General features: G+C 50.9%; 1 protein-coding gene and 1 long non-coding RNA gene across 51 annotated transcripts in view; both read left to right on the top strand.

The window, feature by feature from the left end:
• Positions 1–18,696, top strand: part of ANKRD27 (ankyrin repeat domain 27) — an 81,353-nt gene that overhangs the window by 45,519 nt on the left and 17,138 nt on the right. For 36 of the 50 annotated variants that reach the window (XM_077982046.1, XM_028840040.2, XM_077982047.1 and 33 more), the window contains 10 exons: positions 380–472; positions 3,032–3,159; positions 3,716–3,798; positions 5,314–5,429; positions 6,182–6,274; positions 8,631–8,828; positions 11,702–11,761; positions 11,875–11,994; positions 14,893–14,937; positions 16,748–16,870. In XM_077982046.1, the coding sequence (XP_077838172.1) occupies positions 380–472; positions 3,032–3,159; positions 3,716–3,798; positions 5,314–5,429; positions 6,182–6,274; positions 8,631–8,828; positions 11,702–11,761; positions 11,875–11,994; positions 14,893–14,937; positions 16,748–16,870 (1,059 nt within the window). Of the gene's footprint in view, positions 1–379; positions 508–3,009; positions 3,160–3,715; positions 3,799–5,313; positions 5,430–6,181; positions 6,275–8,630; positions 8,829–11,701; positions 11,762–11,874; positions 11,995–14,892; positions 14,938–16,747; positions 16,871–18,696 lie in introns of all 50 variants that reach the window. The other 14 variants (XM_077982034.1, XM_077982035.1, XM_028840037.2 and 11 more) reach the window with 3 other exon arrangements.
• LOC144337369 (uncharacterized) lies at positions 17,245–18,592 on the top strand. Its single transcript, XR_013410411.1, has 3 exons — positions 17,245–17,363; positions 17,471–17,526; positions 18,444–18,592. It is a non-coding gene; the product is annotated as an uncharacterized LOC144337369 (long non-coding RNA).

Below are 18,696 nucleotides of genomic sequence, written 5' to 3'. Positions count from 1 at the left end.
GCAGGCATTTGGTCAGAGGCGTGAGGAGGGAGGGAGGGAGGCCAGGGCAGTGTGAGTTTCCATCTGGAGGACGATGGTGTGTGCTGCATTCCACGCTGGAGATGGCACATTCCACATATACATGCAGTCAGGGTGCCGCCGCCACCCCCTTCCCCTGCCGGGAGCAACTGTCAAAGCCTCCACTTCCAGAAAGCCCTTCTCCCTGCCTGATGTCAGCCCGTCCTCCGTCTCAGTGAGCAGGTCCTGTGTGAGGCGGGTGAGAGGCACAGCCGATACTGCTCGGGAAGCTGATACTGCTCAGCCGGGGTTGTTGCTGGGGCACTGTGTGTTGAAGGATCTGCACCGACGTCTCGTGGTGCATTTGCTTTTTTTCCTGCAGGAGTCTGAGGGATTTGGTGACAGGCTGTTCCTTAAGCAGAGAATGAGCTTACTCTCTCAGATGACTTCATCTCCCACCGACTGCCTGTTTAAGGTGAGACACCAGGACGTCTCTGTGGGTAAAGGTGGGTGAGGAACGCTGCATCTCTTGGCAGCATCAGGGTTGGCCAGGCATGGTGGCTCATGCCTGTAATCCCAGCGCTTTGGGAGGCCGAGGTGGGTGGATCACCTGAGGTCAGGAGTTCAAGACCAGTGTGGCCAACATGGTGAAACCCCCGCCTCTACTAAATATACAAAAATTAGCTGGGTGTGGTGGCGCATGCCTGTAGTCTCACTACTCGGGAGGCTGAGGCAGGAGAATGGCTTGAACCGAGAAGGTGGAGGTTGCAGTGAGCCAAGATTGTGCCATTGCACTCTCGTCTGGGCAACAGAGAGACTCTGTCTCAAAAAAAAAAAAAAAAAAAAAAATTCCATCAGGGTGGTGGTCTACATAAACCCTGAAGTTCCATTCTGTGCTCAGTCAGAATGGGTGGTAGGAATGCTGAGGTTTTAAATCTGGGATCAAGGCTGGATGGGGTGGCTTACTTCTGTAATCCCAGCACTTTGGGAGGCTGAAATGGGAGGATCATTTGAGGCCAGAAGCCTGAGACCAGCCTGGGTAACATCATGAGTACCCATCTCTATAAAACAATACAAAAATTAGCCAGGTGTGGTGGCGGGCACCAGTAGTCCTAGCTGCTCAGGAGGCTGAGGTGGAAGGATCACTTGAGCCCAGGAGTTGGAGGCTGCCGTGAGCTATGATTGTGCCATTGCACTCCAGCCTGGGTGGCAGAGTGAGACCAGCACATTTCCCCATCTCCCTCCGCATGCTGTGCTGTAGCTATGTTGGGCAGCACACACTGGGCACAGGCCAGGCCTCTTGCTTTCTCAGTTCCTCAAAATACTACTCATTTTTCCAGGCCAGCTCAGTGGCACCTCTGCTGGCAGCCCTGGCAGAGCTGATGCCTCTGCTGGGCTCAAGGAGCCCCTTGTCAGATGTTTGTGGGTGTGTGCACTGGGTTGAGAACACGGTGCCTGACTTCCTGATGGTCTGGTCACCTGGCACATGGGGGCAGCTCTCTGCTCAGACACTGGCCACAGGCAGGCCGCTAAGGTGCCCACAGGGCAGTCCGTGAGGGCTGGGCAAGGGCAGAGCCCTCTGGGGGAGGCTGCTGGGCTTCCAGGCAACCTGGAGCCAGAGTGGGTCCCGGGGAAGAAGCACGTCCAGGAAGCACAGGGTGAGCTCCGCAGGTTTGTGTGTTGATGGAGTTTCCTGCTCATTGCAGCTATTCTCTTTCCATTGCAGGCTGAGGCTCTATTAGAATAAAAGAGGATCCCCTAGTCCATAGCAAGTATAAAAATAAAGATAATAATGATAAATAAACAGAATACAAGATGAAGCTGGACTTGGTGGTGTGCACCTGTAGTTCCAGCTATATGGGAGACTGAGGTGGGAGGGATCACTTGAGCCTGGGAGGTTGAGGCTGCAGTGAGCTCTGATTGTGCCACTGCACTCCAGCCTGGGCAACATAGCAAGACCTTGTTTCTAAAAAAAATAAATAAATTCTGTTATTTATCACCCTGTAGGGATTCACTGAAACAAACAAACAAAAAAGAATGCAAGAGGAACAGGACTGAGGCTTTTTCTAGTGAGGTGGCAAAATCCACACTGATGTTCAGAGATGTGTTGTCTGCCCGCCATTCCTATTGCTTTATGAATTTTGTCACTTTTTGTTTTGTTTTGTTTTTGTTTTTATTTTTTGAGACAGAGTCTCGCTCTGTCACCCAGGCTGGAGTGCAATGGTGTGATCTTGGCTCACTGCAAACTCTGCCTCCTGGGTTCAAGTGATTCTCCTGCCTCAGCGTCCCGAGTTGCTTGGATTACAGGCGTCCGCCACCACGTCTAGCTAAGTTTTGTATTTTTAGTAGAGATAAGGTTTTACCATGTTGGCCAGGCTGGTCTCAAACTCCTGACCTCAAATGATCCGCCTGCCTTGGCCTTCAAAGTGCTGGGATTATAGGCGTGAGCCACCGCTCCAGGCATATTGTTGTTTTTTTAATTATGGAAAACTTTTAACATTTCCAGAAATAAAGAGAGTAGTAGAATGAGCAGAGGCCACCTTTGTGCAGTTGTTTCATCTCTCCCCGCCTGCTTTCCCCACCGCCAGTATGATTACGAAGGAAATGCCAGAGAGCAAATCATTTCATCCATAAACACATAGATGAACGTTTCTACAAGGACTCTCGGCCAGGCTCAGTGGCTCACGCCTGTAATCCCAGCACTTTGGGAGGCCAAGATGGGTGGATTACTTGTGGTCAGGAGTTTGAGACCAGCCTGGACAACATGGCAAAACCCCATCTCTACTAAAAATACAAAAATTAGCTGGGCGTGGTGGTGGATGCCTGTAATCACAGCTACTCGGGAGGCTGAGGCAGGAGAATGGCTTGAACCCGGGAGGCAGAGGTTGCAGTGAGCCGAGACTGTGCCACTACACTTCAGCCTGGGCAACAGAACGAGACTCCATCCAAAAAAAAAAAAAAAAGGGCTCTCAAAATATTTACTTCTAATAATTAATTCCTGCGTGTGGATAGCATTTTGGATGTCACTTTTCAGCACATTGCATCGGGTAACCAGAAAGAAGTAGAGAGACTTCTGAGCCAAGAGGACCACGATAAAGATGCCGTCCAAAAGATGTGTCACCCTCTCTGCTTCTGCGATGACTGCGAGAAACTCGTCTCTGGGTAAGAAGGTGCTGGTGGAGGCTCGGTGTGCCAGGAAGCAGGAGACAGGAGGCCTCCTGGACCTTCTCCACTGTGCACTGTGTGACTGCAGATAAGGACTGTCCTCCTTGCCCCCCAGCTGCCTCTGCTCTACAGTGGAGATGACAGCAGCTGCCCCTTTGGAGAATCGGATAGGTTGCAGGTTGTCAAAGCACTGCTCACTGGCGGACTGGCCGCCCGGGTAGGCTGGTTATAGGGCCTGCCCCAGCCTCAGAAAGGAGGTTTTAGGATGGGAGGAATGTCCGTTGTTCCCAGTAAGATTTTTGGTTTCTCATTATCCTTGTCAGGCTATTTTGCTGGGTATAGAGGCCTAAAGGGTTGGTCGGGGAGAGACTCTAGGGCCAGGTACCTCTGTTCCTCACGCCGGGTGAGCCCTGGGACAGTCCCGGAGACACACATCTTGCGGGGCATGCTGTGGACCGCCTTCTCTCCGTGGCACCTGCCTATCTACCTGGTCAGGGAGAGGCTTTGCTGTGCCATTCCCCTGTGTAGTTTTCTGTCTCTTTCTGTATTCTAGGAGGTTGAATGATCCCTCAGTTGTCACTCCATTCTCCAGAGATGACAGGGGGCACACCCCTCTCCATGTGGCTGCTCTCTGTGGTATGTGGTCCTGGGCTGGCCCCTAGGGGCTGTCACAGCAAAGGGATGGTGCCCAAGGCGACCCAGCAGAGAGGCCTGGCTGATGGGCTGGGGGTTGGCAGTTGGGGCTGCGTCATGGGTCCGCCCTCCAAGGGCCGGAAGGAGAAGAGGAGCAAATGTTCCACAGGCCTCGACGGCCAGCCTGCTGCCTCCTGTGCTGGGTGAACCCCCTGCGTGGTTCCCACAGCGTGGAAACACTGCCTAATGCTGCCCCGGGCTGGGGGCCCGGCGAGGGAAGGCTTGAATCTGAACTATGGGAACGGTCTCAAAATCGTCAGCTTGCAGTTCTTGTGGCCCTGCCTTTAAAAAATATTATTGTCTTTGAAAGTATACATTTGGCTGGGCGTAGTGGCTCATGCCTGTAATCCCAGCACTTTGGGAGGCCGAGGTGGGCAGATCACTTGAGGTCAGACATTCGAGACCAGCCTGGCCAACACGGAGAAACCCCGTCCATCTATACAAAATATACAAAAAATAGCCTGTCATGGTGGCGCACGCCTATAATCCCAGCTTCTGTGGAGGCTGAGTCAGAAGAATTGCTTGAACCTGGAAGGTGGAGGTTGCAATGAGCTGAGATAGATCCAGCCTGGGCGACTGAGTGAGACTCTGTCTCAAAAATAAATAAATAAATAAAATAAAGTGCACATTCAAGATAGAAAACATAAGGTCCTCCAGAGTCCCCGGCCATCCCTGTCTCCCAGAGATCGTTGTGGTGGATGAGTGTCTGGGGTGTCTGCGTGCTTGTGTGGGTGCATAAAATATGTGGTGCTCTAGGGCTCATAATATTCTGCTGTGTGCAGTTTTTCTCTTAGCACTATGCAAGAATATGTTTACTTGTATTTTTTTTTTTTTTTTTTTTTTTTTTTTTTTTTTTGAGACGGAGTCTCGCTCTGTCGCCCAGGCTGGAGTGCAGTGGCCAGATCTCAGCTCACTGCAAGCTCCGCCTCCCAGGTTCCCGCCATTCTCCTGCCTCAGCCTCCCGAGTAGCTGGGACCACAGGCGCCGCCACCTCGCCCGGCTAATTTTTTGTGTTTTTAGTAGAGACGGGGTTTCGCCATGTTAGCCAGGATGGTCTCGATCTCCTGACCTTGTGATCCGCCCGTCTCGGCCTCCCAAAGTGCTGGGATTACAGGCTTGAGCCACCGCGCCCGGCCTACTTGTATTTTTTAATGGCTGCATAATATTCCATCTTAGGAACTGATGAGTCATGGAACCTCTGGAAGTGTAAGGCTCTTTTCCATTATTTTTTATTGCTGAGAGGTGGACTTTGGCTGGATCCCCTCCAAGGTCTACCCCAACGTGTCCGGAGTCTGCAGAGCCTTACTTGATATTACCTGTAGGTCCTCTCTAGCAGCAAAAGTATCTACTGTGTGTTTCATGCCCAGGACTAGCAGGGTACAATAGTGTTGTGGTTTTACAGTTAAGGTGTGGAAGTCCTCTGTGCCTTCCTTCTCCATTGTGCCTTCTGCTCCACAGGGCAGGCATCCCTCATCGACCTCCTGGTTTCCAAGGGCGCCGTGGTAAATGCCACAGACTACCACGGGGCCACTCCACTCCACCTGGCCTGTCAGAAGGGCTACCAGAGCGTGACGGTGAGCAGTGGTGCCTTTGTGGTGGGCTGTCGCTTTGCACCTGGGAGCTTGGTGTTCTGCGCGGGTGACTGTACGGTCATGCTGGCTACCCTGCACCCCCGTCTCCTGGTGCTGTGTCCTCCTCGTTCCACGGCAGCTCTGCTGCAGCAGTAGTCAGGAAGTCCAAGGACTCCCGGGGTGTCCTGGGAGGACTTTCTGGGTCTCCTGGACAAGATCGTTAGGTTTAGATTTGAAACTTCCTGGCCGGACGTGGTGGCTCACGCTTGTAATCCCAGTGCTTTGGGAGCCCAAAGCAGAAGGACTGCTTGAGCCCAGGAGTTCAAGACCAGCCTGGGCAACCTAGGGAGACCCTGTCTCTACCAAAAAAAAATTTTTTTATTTATCTGGGCATGGCGGTGTACGCCTATAGTCCCAGCAACTTGAGAGGCTGAAGCGGGAGGTTTGCTAGAGCCCAGCAGGTCGAGGCTGTCGTGAGCAATGATCGTGCCACTGCACTTCGGCCTGGGAGACAGAATGAGACCCTCTCTCTAAAAAGAAAAACTTCCTGATCATCTAGGAGAAGAAAAGGTGGGGCTTTAGACTTTTTTCTTCAGTCTCTAAACTGTCAGGAAGGATGGGTGTTGGTATAGTTTGAGTAGTAGCAGAAATGAGATTGAAGATGGTAACAAACGACCTCACCCTGCTAAGACTGGAGGCCGGGCCTCCCAGGGAGCCAGCTGTGCCCTGCTCATCGCTTTCCTTTATCTCCGCAGCTGCTGCTGCTGCACTACAAGGCCAGCGCGGAAGTGCAGGACAACAACGGGAACACCCCGCTCCACCTGGCCTGCACCTACGGCCACGAGGACGTGAGTGGCCCTTGATGTTCCCGGGGCGGGGCGCTGTGTTCACCTTTTCCCACTCGTAGAGAAGTCGGGATATCTCATTAGTCTAATGTATTTTGTGTCAATAATTACTGAAACACTGGGTGTGTAAATTTTTTGAATATGAAAGAATGTTAGGCCAGGCACGGTGGCTCACGCCTGTAATCCCAGCACTTTGGGAGGCTGAGGTGGGCAGTTCACCTGAGGTTAGGAGTTCGAGACCAGCCTGACCAACATGGTGAAACCCCGTCTCAACTAAAAATACAAAAATTAGCTGGGCATGGTGGCGGGCACCTGTAATCTCAGCTACTCGGGAGTCTGAGGCGTGAGAATCAGTTGAACGTGGCAGTCGGACATTGCAGTGAGCCAAGGTCGTACCATTATACTCCATCCTGGGTGACAGAGCGAGACTCCATCTCAAAAAAAAAAAAAAAGGAATATTTAATATATTACAGATGCCATATTGAAGTAACAAAAATTTAAAAAGAAGTTGCTCATTTTCTTATCCTGAAGTCAAATCATTTTCATTTATCCTTGCTACCGTCTGGTTCTTACTTGTGTACATATTCAATTTTTACATTTTCTGTTTTTATTATTTGCTTATTATTTATTTATTTTTGAGACAGGGCCTCACTCTGTCACCCAGGCTGGAGTGCAGTGATGGGATCTTGGCTCACTGCAACCTCTGCCTTCCGGGTTCAAGCGATTCTCCAACCTCAGCCTCCTGAGTAGCTGGGATTATAGGTGTGTGCCACCACACCCAGCGAATTTTTGTATTTTTAGTAGAGACGGGGTTTCACCATGTTGACCAGGCTGGTCCTGAACTCCTGATCTCAAGTGATCCGCCTGCCTCGGCCTCCCAGAATGCTGAGATTACAGGTGTGAGCCACCGTGCCCGGCCATCTAGCACATTCTTTAATAGCTGCAGTGATCTATCGTGTGTTGTGTCGGTGGTCTCCAAGACCACCCCTGGGCTCAGCGATTTGCTGGGAGGACTCACAGAACTCAGCAGACAGTCGCACTCGCAGCTGTGGTTTGTTACAGCAGGCCACAGAACAACATCAGCAAAGGAAACAGGCACATGGTGGAGTCCAGAGGAGAGCAGGGGTGAGCTTCAAACAGTCTCTCTCGGCCGGAAACAGTGGCTGGCACCTGTAATCCCAGCACTTTGGGAGACCAAGGCCGGCAGATTGCCTGAGGTCAGGAGTTCAAGACAAGCCTGGCCAACATGGTGAAACCCCATCTTTACCAAAAAAAATACAAAAATTAGCTGTGCATGGTGGTACACACCTACAATCCCAGCTACTCAGAAGGTCGAGGTGGGAGAATCACTTGAACTCAGTAGGCAGAGGTTGCAGTGAGCTGAGATTGCGCCGCTGTACTCCAGCCTGGGCGACAGAGCGAGACTGTGTCTTAAAAAAAAAAAGATCTCTTTTCATGGAACCACACAGGGTGGGCTCAGTTCTTCCAGCAGTGAGTTGGAACCCCACACAGGAAGTGTGGTCCACTCGGGAGGAACTCAGTCCCCAAGAGTTACTGAAGGCTAGTCCCATAAGCACCTTCTGGACAGCATGTTCCAAAATGCCATGCTCCCAGAAGAAACTCAGCGCTCAGCATAAACCGCATTGTATAAAACAATTGAGGCCCAGTATGAGCCACCTAATGAATTAGGGAACTTTGGGAACACTCCCCACATCCAGGCACCCATAGAATGTTTCAGGCCAACAGGCAGTCTTGCAAGCAGGCTTCTCAGTGGTTAGCAGTCTTGCAAGCAGGCTTCTCAGTGGTTAGCAGTCTTAGGCCTGCTGTAGTAACTCTGTTCTATACATGGAGATATCACAGTTTTTGCAGCCACTTCTTACTGATTGGCAGTTTCATCCTTTTGCAAGCATGAGGTGTCCTGGCTGAGCACGGTGGCTCACGTCTATAATTCCAGCACTACGGGAGGCCGAGATGGGAGGATTGCTTGAGCCCACGAGTTTGAGGCCTGCCTGGGCAACAGAGCGAGACCCTGTCTCTACAAAATAAGCAATAAAAAATCCAGGCATGCTGGTGCATGCTTGTAGTCCCAGCTGCTCAGGAGGCTGAGGCGGGAGGATCGCTTAAGCCCAGGAGTTCAGGGCTGCAGTGAGCTATTACTGCACCACTGCACTGCAGCCTGGATGACAGAGAGAGATCCTGTCTCAAAAAAAAAAGATTGAGGTGTCCTGATCAGATACTGTGACACCTCTAAGTTCTGTCTATTACTGCGCATTTGCTTGGTGAGGAGGCCGAGGAGAGCACAGACCTTGTCGAGGCTTGGTACGTCCATGAGCGATGCTCTTTCCCCATTTCTTTGCAGTGTGTGAAGGCTCTGGTCTACTACGACGTGGAGTCGTGCAGGCTTGACATTGGCAACGAGAAAGGAGACACCCCTCTACACATTGCTGCCCGCTGGGGCTACCAAGGCGTCATAGAGACATTGCTGCAGAACGGAGCATCCACCGAGATCCAGAACAGACTAAAGGAGACGCCCCTCAAGTGTGCGTTAAACTCAAAGGTAGCTCTTCCCGTCTCTGAGCGGCGAGATGACTTTGAAAGAAGATCGACGTCCGTCGCTTAGGTCTTGGCCTCATAGACAAATTATGCATTAGTGCCTGAGGGCAGAACTTGGCTTGCACCCTTTCTGCTGCATGTGGGACTTGATCGTTAATGGGTTTTACTGATGGATATTATTTTTGGTTTGAGTGGGCACTTTTCTCACGGTTGTTCCAGGAGCTGCTGCAGGCAGAGCTTGTTCTAGTGCTGAGTGCTATTGATTTATTGGCAAATGGAGTGGGTAGAAAGGAGGGTCCTCAGAGGCAGGAACTGGGGAGGGAGCAAGATGTGTTGGAACTCTGTTTTCCTGGTGCTTCACCTTCAAAGCCTGGAATCTTTATTCTGACTCGGCTAGTTCTGGACATCATTGAGTATGGTTTCTTTCCTACATAATTTGTTAATGAACTCACTTTTTTCTGGTAGTAATTTCTGGAGACATAGTTCGGGGAGCGTGTTGTGAAGCGCTCACCTCTCGCGCATCAGCGGGGACCGGGGGTGGCTCACAGTGGCTCACAGAGGCCAGTTGTCTGCACTCTCGTCTCTCGGCAGCAGAGCTGGTGAATGGCATTGTAAGGCAGGCATGTGGCAGACTGACCGGGGGAAGCACAGGTCCCTGTGAAATGGAGACCCCAGCTTGGGGGTCCCCTGAGGGATTCTGTTCCAATCCAGGTCTCTAGGGGAGCCCCCTTTGTACAGGCCTGACTTTCTACCTTTTTACAAAAACACTTAATTTTTTGTTGTTTTGAGATGGAGTCTCGCTCTGTCGCCCAGGCTGGAGCGCAGTGGCTCCCTGCAACCTCGGCTCACTGCAACCTCCACCTCCCAGGTTCTAGCGATTCTCCCGCCTCAGCCTCCCAAGTAGCTGGGATGACAGGTGCCTGCCACCATGCCTGGTTAATTCTTTGTATTTTTAGTAGAGACAAGGTTTCACCGTGTTGGCTAGGCTGGTCTCGAACTCCTGACCTCAGGTGATCCACCCACCTCGGCCTCCCAAAGTGCTGGGATTACAGGCGTGAGCCACTGCACTCAGCCCCAAAATATACGATTTTATAAAAGTAATAGAGATGAGATCTTAGTGTGTTGCCCAGGCTTGTCTTGAATTCCTGGCCTCAGGTGATCCTCTCGACTCCACCTCCCAAGGTGCTGGCATTACAGGCATGAGCCACTGCGCCTGGCCAGCTTTTGTCTTTTGATGTTTTACTGGCTCCCTTTTATAATTTCCAGCTCTTCTAGGTCGTTCTTTCAGTTTGTTCACATCTTATTCTGGGAGTAGTAGCACAGTTTGAATTTGTTTTTATTTTTGTTTTCTCGAAACCTCTTTATTGAGGCATGATTGGCATACAAAAAGCTGTATATAGTCAGTGTGTACAACTTGATAAGTTTAGAGATAAGTGGACATCCGTGAAACTATCACCACCATCTATGCCAGAAACATATCCATCACCTCCAAAAGTTTATTTCTGTTCTCTTTTTTTTTTTTTCTTTTTGAGACAAGGTTTGGCTGTATTGCCCAAACTGGAGTACAGTGGTACGATCTCAGCTTACTGCAACCTCTACCTCCTGGGCTTAAGCCATCCTCCCACCTCAACTCTCAAGTAGCTGGGACTACAGGCATGCGCCACCACACCTGGCTAATTTTTGGATTTTTTATACAGATGGAGTTTCACCGTGTTGGCAAGGCTGGTCTCAAACTCCTGTCTTCAAGTGATCTGCCCGCCTTGGCCTCCTAAAGTGCTGGGATTACAGTTGTGAGCCACCGCCCCTGGGCCTTCATCTTTCTTTTTTATTTTTATTTTATTTTATTTTTTTGAGACAGAGTCTCACTCTGTCACTCAGGCTGGAGTGCAGTGGCATGATCTTGGCTCACTGCAACCTCCGCCTCCCGGGTTCAAGCGATTCTCCTGCCTCAGCCGCCCTTGTAACCGGAAGGTACAGGTGTGCGTCACCATGCCCAGCTACTTTTTTTTTTTGTATTTTTAGTAGAGACGGGGTTTCATCATGTTGGCCAGGCTGGTCTTGAACGGCTGACCTCAAGTGATCTGCCCGCCCCGGCCTCCCAAAGTGCTGGGATGACAGATGTGGACCATCTCGCCATCTCGCCCAGCTTCCCTCTTTTTTTTTTTTTTTTTTAAATTATGTTTTTGGTGTGTGGTAGGGACACAGTGTAAAATCTACAGTAAAGCACCGTTTGTGAAGGGTTAGATCCCTGCTTCTGGCTTCAGAGGCCTCGGCTGTACCCCTGAATACCTTTCTGCAAAGGTCGCAGCTTTCTGACAGGCAGAACTGAGTGGGCTGAGCAGTGCCACCACGGCCTGGGCTACTGCGACGCCTTGGGAGGAGGGTTCTACTGCTGTGGTATTTGTTTACCAGAGGCCCTTCCAGAGGGAGATCTGCAGAGGGAAGGAGAGGCCGCCTTCTCGGCTTGGCTCTGAGCTGCTCCTGCTTGAGACCTGTGGGTGCTGGAGGAAAGGCCACACCTCCTGCCTGTGGACAGACAGGCCTGGGGGCTGGATGCAGTCACCTGTCAGGCTCCGTGCGGGTCTGGCTTCTCTTACCCTTCAGTCCATGCATGGGAAGCCCTGAGTCCTCCCACGGGGCAGGAGGAGCCGTGATGGGAGGAAGCGCCGACTTTGGTGTGATCCTATGTAAATTGCCGCCTGCTCTGGGTCTCGGTTTCTCTGGCCATCCAAGGATGTGGCTGGGCCACATGACCTAAGACTCGCTGCACTGACATTCTGAGGAGCTAGGCCAGCAGTGGGGCATGTGGGTGATGGGGCTCTGCTGAGACGACCTCCATCTCATTGGGTACTGTTGGCATCCCCGTTGTCCCCCTAGATTCTATCTATAATGGAAGCCCATCACCTGTCCTTCGAGAGGAGGCAGAAGGCATCCGAGGTAAGTCAGCCGGGCAGAGTGAGCTGGTTACCTCGGAGACCAAGGGCTCCTTCTCCGGTCCTCACGTGACCCTGTGCCCTGTCTTCTCTCTCGTCGGGGCTCCCTGGCTACAGGCCCCCGTGCAGTCCCCGCAGCGCTCCGTGGACTCCATCAGCCAAGAGTCCTCCACTTCCAGCTTCTCCTCCATGTCAGCCGGCTCAAGGCAGGAGGAGACCAAGAAGGACTACAGAGAGGTGAGGCTTCCAGAGGGAGGACGGGGACGGGGAGGCCTTGGCGGCCCCAGGCAGTGGCGTTCAGCTGAAGAGCCACGGCCTGATGAGGGCTGCCCTCTCAGCCTGCTCGCCTGTGCTGGGGCCGCTGCTGCTCTGTGGTGGCTGAGGTTGGTGCCTTCGAGCTAGGCCCAGCGGCATCTCGCAGTGCTGTGCACTTAGGCGTGCCCTTCCGTGGGCTGGTCCCTGAGCAGCAATTAGTGTGGTAGAGAGTGTTTGTGTATTAGAGAGAGGATAGGCTAAGAAAAATACAAGTCAGGTCATGTAGAGGTCCACTGATTTCAGATCATTTTATTTTATTTTATTTTATTTTATTATTTTTTATTTTTTATTTTTTTGAGATGGAGTCTTGCTCTGTCGCCCAGGCTAGAGTGCAGTGGCCGGATCTCAGCTCACTGCAAGCTCCGCCTCCCGAGTTTACGCCATTCTCCCGCCTCAGCCTCCGGAGTAGCTGGGACTACAGGCGCCCGCCACCTCGCCCGGCTAGTTTTTTGTATTTTTTAGTAGAGACGGGGTTTCACCGGGTTAGCCAGGATGGTCTCGATCTCCTGACCTTGTGATCCGCCCGTCTCGGCCTCCCAAAGTGCTGGGATTACAGGCTTGATCCACCGCGCCCGGCCAAGATCATTTTATTTTTATTTTTATTTTTTTGAGATAGAGTCTCGCTCTGTCTCCCAGGCTGGAGTGCAGTGGTGCGATCTCGGCTCACTGCCACCTCTACTTCCAAGGTTCAAGCAATTCTCCTGCCTCAGCCTCCCAAGTAGCTGGGATTACAGGGGTGTGCCACCATACCCAGCTAATTTTTTTGTAGTTTTAGTAGAGATGGGGTTTCACCATGTTGGCCAGGCTGATCTTAAACTCCTGACCTCAGGTCTCCCAAAGTGTTGGGTTTACAGGTGTGAGCTGCTGCGCCTGGCCTGTTTTTATTTTTCATTTTTATTTTTACTTTTTTGAGACAGAGTCTTGCTCTGTCGCCCAGGCTGGAGTGTAGTGGCACGATCTTGGCTCACTGCGACCTCCACTTACTGGGTTCAAGCAATTCTCCTGCCGCAGCTTCCCAAGTAGCTGGGATTACAGGTGCCTGCCACCATGTCCAGCTAATTTTTTTGTATTTTTAGTAGAGAGAGGGTTTCACCACGTTGGCCAGGCTGATTTTGAACTCCTGACCTCAAGTGATCTGCCCACCTGGGCCTCCCAAAGTGCAGGGATTATAGGCATGAGCCACCGTGCCCAGTCTGATTTCAGATCATTTTGGAAAGTGTCTGCATAGCATTCTCTGCCTTCCATCCCCGCTCTACAGGCACCTCTGTTGAGAACCTAATGTCGTTGTTCCTGAGTTCTTGCAAAGTTCACGTAGGCATTCACACACATGTCCACCTTGCAGTTTGCAGAAGTTCATTGATGGCCTTTGTTTTTCTTTTTCTTTTTTCCACTTAAGTTACTTTAGAGTTTGTTCAGTGTCAGCACAATAGATTTGCCTCATTCTTTTCTTTTTTTGCGACCTAATCTTGCTCTATCACCCAGGCTGGAGTGCGGTGGTGTGATTTTGGCCCACTGCACCCTCCACCTCCCGGGTTCAAGCAATTCTCGGGTCTCAGTCTCCTGAGTAGCAGGGATTACAGGCACCCGCCACCATGCCTGGCTAATTTTTGTTTTTTGTTTTTTGTTTTTTTTTTAGTAGAGATGGGATTTCACCATGCTGGCCAGGTTGGTCACGAACTCCTGACCTCAGGTGATCCGCCCACCTCAGCCTCCCAAAGTGCTGGGATTACAGGCGTGAGCCACCGCACCTGGCTAGTTCTGCCTCATTCTTTAGCTGAGAAGTGGACTGTTGAATGGATGTACCACCTTTGATGGCCCCCGCCATGGGTGCTGAACCCTCATGGACCCTACCATAGTGTCCCACTACCCGCAAGCCGTGACATGCTCTTGGAGGACCGAGTAAGCTTAGCTCCATGCAGAACCACAGCAGAGAAAGCCACGAGACATGGTCCAAAGTCTAACGGAGACCTGAAGTTGTCCCTGGGAGGGGTGTCCACCTTCATGGTGCCCAGCTAGCAGATATTGAGAGCTGAGTTCAGTATTTCTTTCTTCTTTTTTTTTGAGACAGGGTCTCACTGTGTCACCCAGGCTGGAGTGCAGTGGTACAGTCATAGCTCCCTGCAACCTCAGACTCCTAGGGATAGCCTCCAAAGTGCTGGGATTACAGGCTGAGCCACTGCACTTAGCTAAGTGTATTTTTCTGAATCATAGAGGTGGCTGGCGTCTTAGGAAGGACTTGTTCTCCAAGGCGACCATGGCCTCACCTTTCCACGTGGATAAAGTTACAGTTTATATTCCCTAAATGGCAGTGGGTTCTGTGCACACCAGCAACTTCCTAGGATACCCTCTCTGAGCAGTTTTAGGGACACGTTTACAAGATACTAAATCAGCTGGGCATGGTGGCTCATGCCTGTAATCCCAGCACTTTGGGAGGCCGAGATGGGCGGATCACCTGAGGTTGGGAGTTCGAGACCAGCCTGGCCAACATGGAGAAACCCTGTCTCTACTAAAAATACAAAAAAAAATTAGCTGGGCATGGTGGCGAGCACCTGTAATTCCAGCTACTAGGGAGGCTGAGGCGGGAGAATCGCTTGAACCTGGGAGGCAGAGGTTGTGGTGAACCAAGATGGCACCGTTGCACTCCAGCCTGAGCAGTAAGAGCGAAACTCCATCTTAAAAAAAAAAAAAAAAAAAAAGATACTAAGTCAGACATTAAAACTCTACAAATCAAGCCAATAGGTTTTCAGAATGTTTATATTATTTTTATTATTATTTTATTACTGAAATCATTTTTCTAACATTCTTGTTCCTTTTATTAAGGTAGAAAAACTTTTAAGAGCAGTTGCTGATGGAGATCTAGAAATGGTGAGTTTTTAGAAGTGCCTTTTCTTTTATTTTTATTTTTTAGAGACAGGGTCTTCTTCTGTCACCCAGGCTGGAATGCAGTGGCGTGATCATGGCTCACTGCAGCCTTGAACTCCTGGACTCAAGCGATCCTTTTGCCCCAGCCTCTTGAATAGCTGGATACACAGTTGTGCGTGGCCATGCCTGGCTAATCATAAACAAATTTTTTGTAGAGATAGGGTCTCGCTATATTGCCCAGCCTGATCTTGAACTCTGGGCCTCAAGGGATTCTCCTGCCTTAGCCTCCCAAAGTGCTTGGATTACATGTGTGAGCCACCATGCCCAGCTTTAGAAGTGCTTTTTATTTTAAAAAGCTTGTTCTAGCTTAAAACAGCCACCCATCTGTGTTTCTTGTCTCCAGTTCAGTTTTGGGCCACGTGGACCCTCTGATTTTGTGCAGAGGGCGGTATGTTTAATGCATATTTGGTAATGGCAATGTTATATTTTCCCGACAAGTAATGAGGCGGATGAACATACAGGCACATAGCAAACGTGGGCCCTGCCTTTCAGACGTCCGTATTCCAGGAGTGTGGTGAGACGTTGCCAAGACCAGAGACCATGTCCGGGGCACAGAGTGTGGGCTCAGAGCCCAGGCCCACTAGCCAGTGTGCAAGGGGGGCAGCTCGGTTTTAAGAGAGGGCAGTGTTTTGGGGAGAGGAGGAAATAGAGAGGCGAGGGCAGAGCCCAGTGGTGTTTGTGAGGTTCTGCAGAAGCTGTGGTCGGCTGGGACTCCTGGGCCGCGGGAGGGGGCCTGAGGCTTGGGGCTCCGAGGAGTCATAAGCAGGTGTCTGGATAAGATGGGGCTGCCGGCCCTGGGCTGGCACCTGGAGAGAATGTTGTGGCTTGAAGGGAAGGCGTCTGTCCTATCATTAGGCACATCTGACAGTGAAATGAGTGGACAGTGGAGATAGCCTTCCTTAGATTCTGAGGGACAGGTTTCCCTCACTTGCCTTTGGCCCCTTGAAAGGACTGTGTCTTCCACTTTTTTGTTGTTGTTTTTTTGAGACAGAGTCTTGCTCTGTCATCCAGGAGTGCAGTGGCATGATCTCAGCTCACTGCAACCTCCACCTCCTGGGTTCAAGCAATTCTCCTGCTTCAGCCTCCTGAAAAGGTGGGACTACAGGCATGCACCACCACACCCGGCTAATTTTTGTATTTTTAGCAGAGACGGGGTTTCACCGTGTTGGCCAGGCTGGGCTTGAACTCCTGACCTCAGGTGATCTGCCCGCTTAGGCCTCTCAAAGTGCTGTGATTACAGGCATGAGCCACCATGCCTGGCTGTATCTTCCACTTTTAATGGAGGAGGGAGTGAGGTGCTTACTAAATGCCCTAGGACCAGGGTGGGTTTATTTTTTTTGAGACTGTCTTGCTCTATTGCCCAGGCTGGAGTGCTGTGGTGTAATCATGGCTCACTGTAGCCTTGAACTCCTGGGCTCAGGCGATTCTCCGGCCACTGCTTCCCAGAATGCTGGGATTACATGTATAAGCCACTGCGCCCAGCCCTAGGATAGAGTTTTAAACCCATCACCCTGAGGCAGCACCGGTCTGCCTGCCCGTTTTTATGATAGAAAAAAAGAATCTCTGACATAAGTTGTGAAGTGGAAGGACTGAGGAAGGCTTCATGAGGGAGCAGAAGCCGGTTATAAATGGCTGTGGGGTTGGGGAAGGAAGTGTGAGCCCTGATTGGGAACGGTTGACGGTGTGTGTTTAAGATACTGTGCAGCGACGACGCTGAGGATGTGTTCCTGTTTCCCTTACTCTCCATCACCAGGTGCGTTACCTGTTGGAGTGGACAGAGGAGGACCTGGAGGATGCGGAGGACACTGTCAGTGCAGCAGACCTCGAATTCTGTCACCCCTTGTGCCAGTGCCCCAAGTGTGCCCCAGCTCAGAAGGTTCGGCTTTGTTTCTATTGGTGGAGGTCAGGGAATGTAGGCAATTTTTTTTTTTTTTTTTTTTTTTTTTGAGACAGGGTCTTGTTCTGTCACCCAGGCTGGAGTGCAGTGGTACAGTCATGGCCCACTGCAACCTCAATCGCCTGGGCTCAAGTGATCCTCCCACCTCAGTCTCCTGACAAGCTTGGACCACAGGCCTGCACCACTACACTTGGCTAATTCGTTTCTTTTTGTAGAGACCCGGCCTTTCTGTGTTGCCCAGGCTGGTCTCGACCTCCCAGGCTCAAGCGATCCTCCTGCCTCAGCCTCCCAAGGTGCTGGGATTACAGATGTGAGCCACTGCTCCTGGCCAGCAAATTCTTCCTTTTTCCCTCAGGAAAGTTCTCTGTTTCTCAGCCAGATAAGTACTGTACTGCGTGGCTGTGAATAAGTATTCCCCAAGATACGGTGGGACTCATTAGCCCAGGGCAGCTGCCCGCTTCCTGCGCAGCAGGTGAGTGAGCAGGGATGTGTCCCCGTGATGAGCATTTTGGCTGCTATCTGGGCCCCTGAGTCCCGTGGCAGGAGCTTATGAACAGATGCTCGAGGGTCTCCTTTCAGGTACGTAAAGCCCTCCAGGGAAGCTGCACGCATGTTCTGCTGCTGCTTTTACTCGGGTGAGTTCAGTCTTCGTGGGGACTCTCTCCCAAGTGCAGAGGAATCCCCAAACCCTCTCCCAGCTTCCCCCAGGGGTAACATCCTTGCAAAACTATGGTGCAGAATCACAGCCAGGATATCGACATTGATGCAATCTGTGGACCTTAGTTCAGATTTCCCCAGTTCTACTTGTTCTCTCTCTCTCTGTGTGTGTGTGTGTGTGTGTGTGTGTGTGTGGTGTGTGTGTGTGTGTGTGTATTTAGTTCTGTACAGTTGTGCTACTCAGTGTGTGTGTGTGTGTGTGTGTGTGTGTGTGTGTGTATTTAGTTCTGTACAGTTGTGCTACATGTGTAGGTTTGTGTATCCACCATCACATTCAAGATATTTTCTGTGACAGAAGATACTTTTTTATACTCATTGTTCTTTTTTTTTTTTTCCCAAGATGGAGTCTTGCTCTGTTGCTCTGTTGCCCAGGCTGGAGTGCAATGGGGCAATCTCGGCTCACTGCAACCTCTGCCTCCCAGGTTCAAGCCATTCTCCTGCCTCAGCCTCCCGAGTTGCTGGGCCTACAGCACCCACCACCACACCCGCCTAATTTTTGTATTTTTAGTAGAGACGGGGTATCGCCATCTTGGCCAGGCTGGTGTCAAACTCCTGACCTCAAGTGATCCACCCACCTCAGCCTCCCAAAGTACTGGGATTACAGGTGTGAGCCACCGCACCCGGCCTCCTTGTTCTTTTACAGCCTCTTATTCTTGTTTTGTAATGTCCCCAAAAGACACAACACTAAACTGCTTTATATCTGTGATTAAATTAAAACCCACCCCGCCATTCTTTTCTAGCCAGTGTTTTAGAATTGCTTTTTAAATCCTTTATTGAAGTATAATTCACAGACAGTAAAGTCTATGTATTTATACAATTTGGTGAACTTTTACAGATGTAAAACCTGTGAAGCCATCACCCCCATCAAGACACAGCACGTCTCCGTCACCTGCAAGCACATTTCTCTCACCACAAGACCAATCACTCAAGCTGCCCTCTGACAGCCACACCCACCTCTCTACCTGCCACACCCACCCCACCATCCCCAACCCCTGGCAACCACTCACCTGTTCTCCGTTTCTCTGATCCTGTCACTTCAAAAACGTTACATGAATGTAATCACACAGTATACGTATGACCTTTTGGGA

Source organism: Macaca mulatta, chromosome 19, assembly GCF_049350105.2.
Source record: "Macaca mulatta isolate MMU2019108-1 chromosome 19, T2T-MMU8v2.0, whole genome shotgun sequence".
NCBI classification, from domain to species: Eukaryota; Metazoa; Chordata; class Mammalia; order Primates; family Cercopithecidae; genus Macaca; species Macaca mulatta.
The sequence above is the reverse complement of the archived record's forward strand: the minus strand, read 5'-3'. Positions and strand labels throughout refer to the sequence as shown.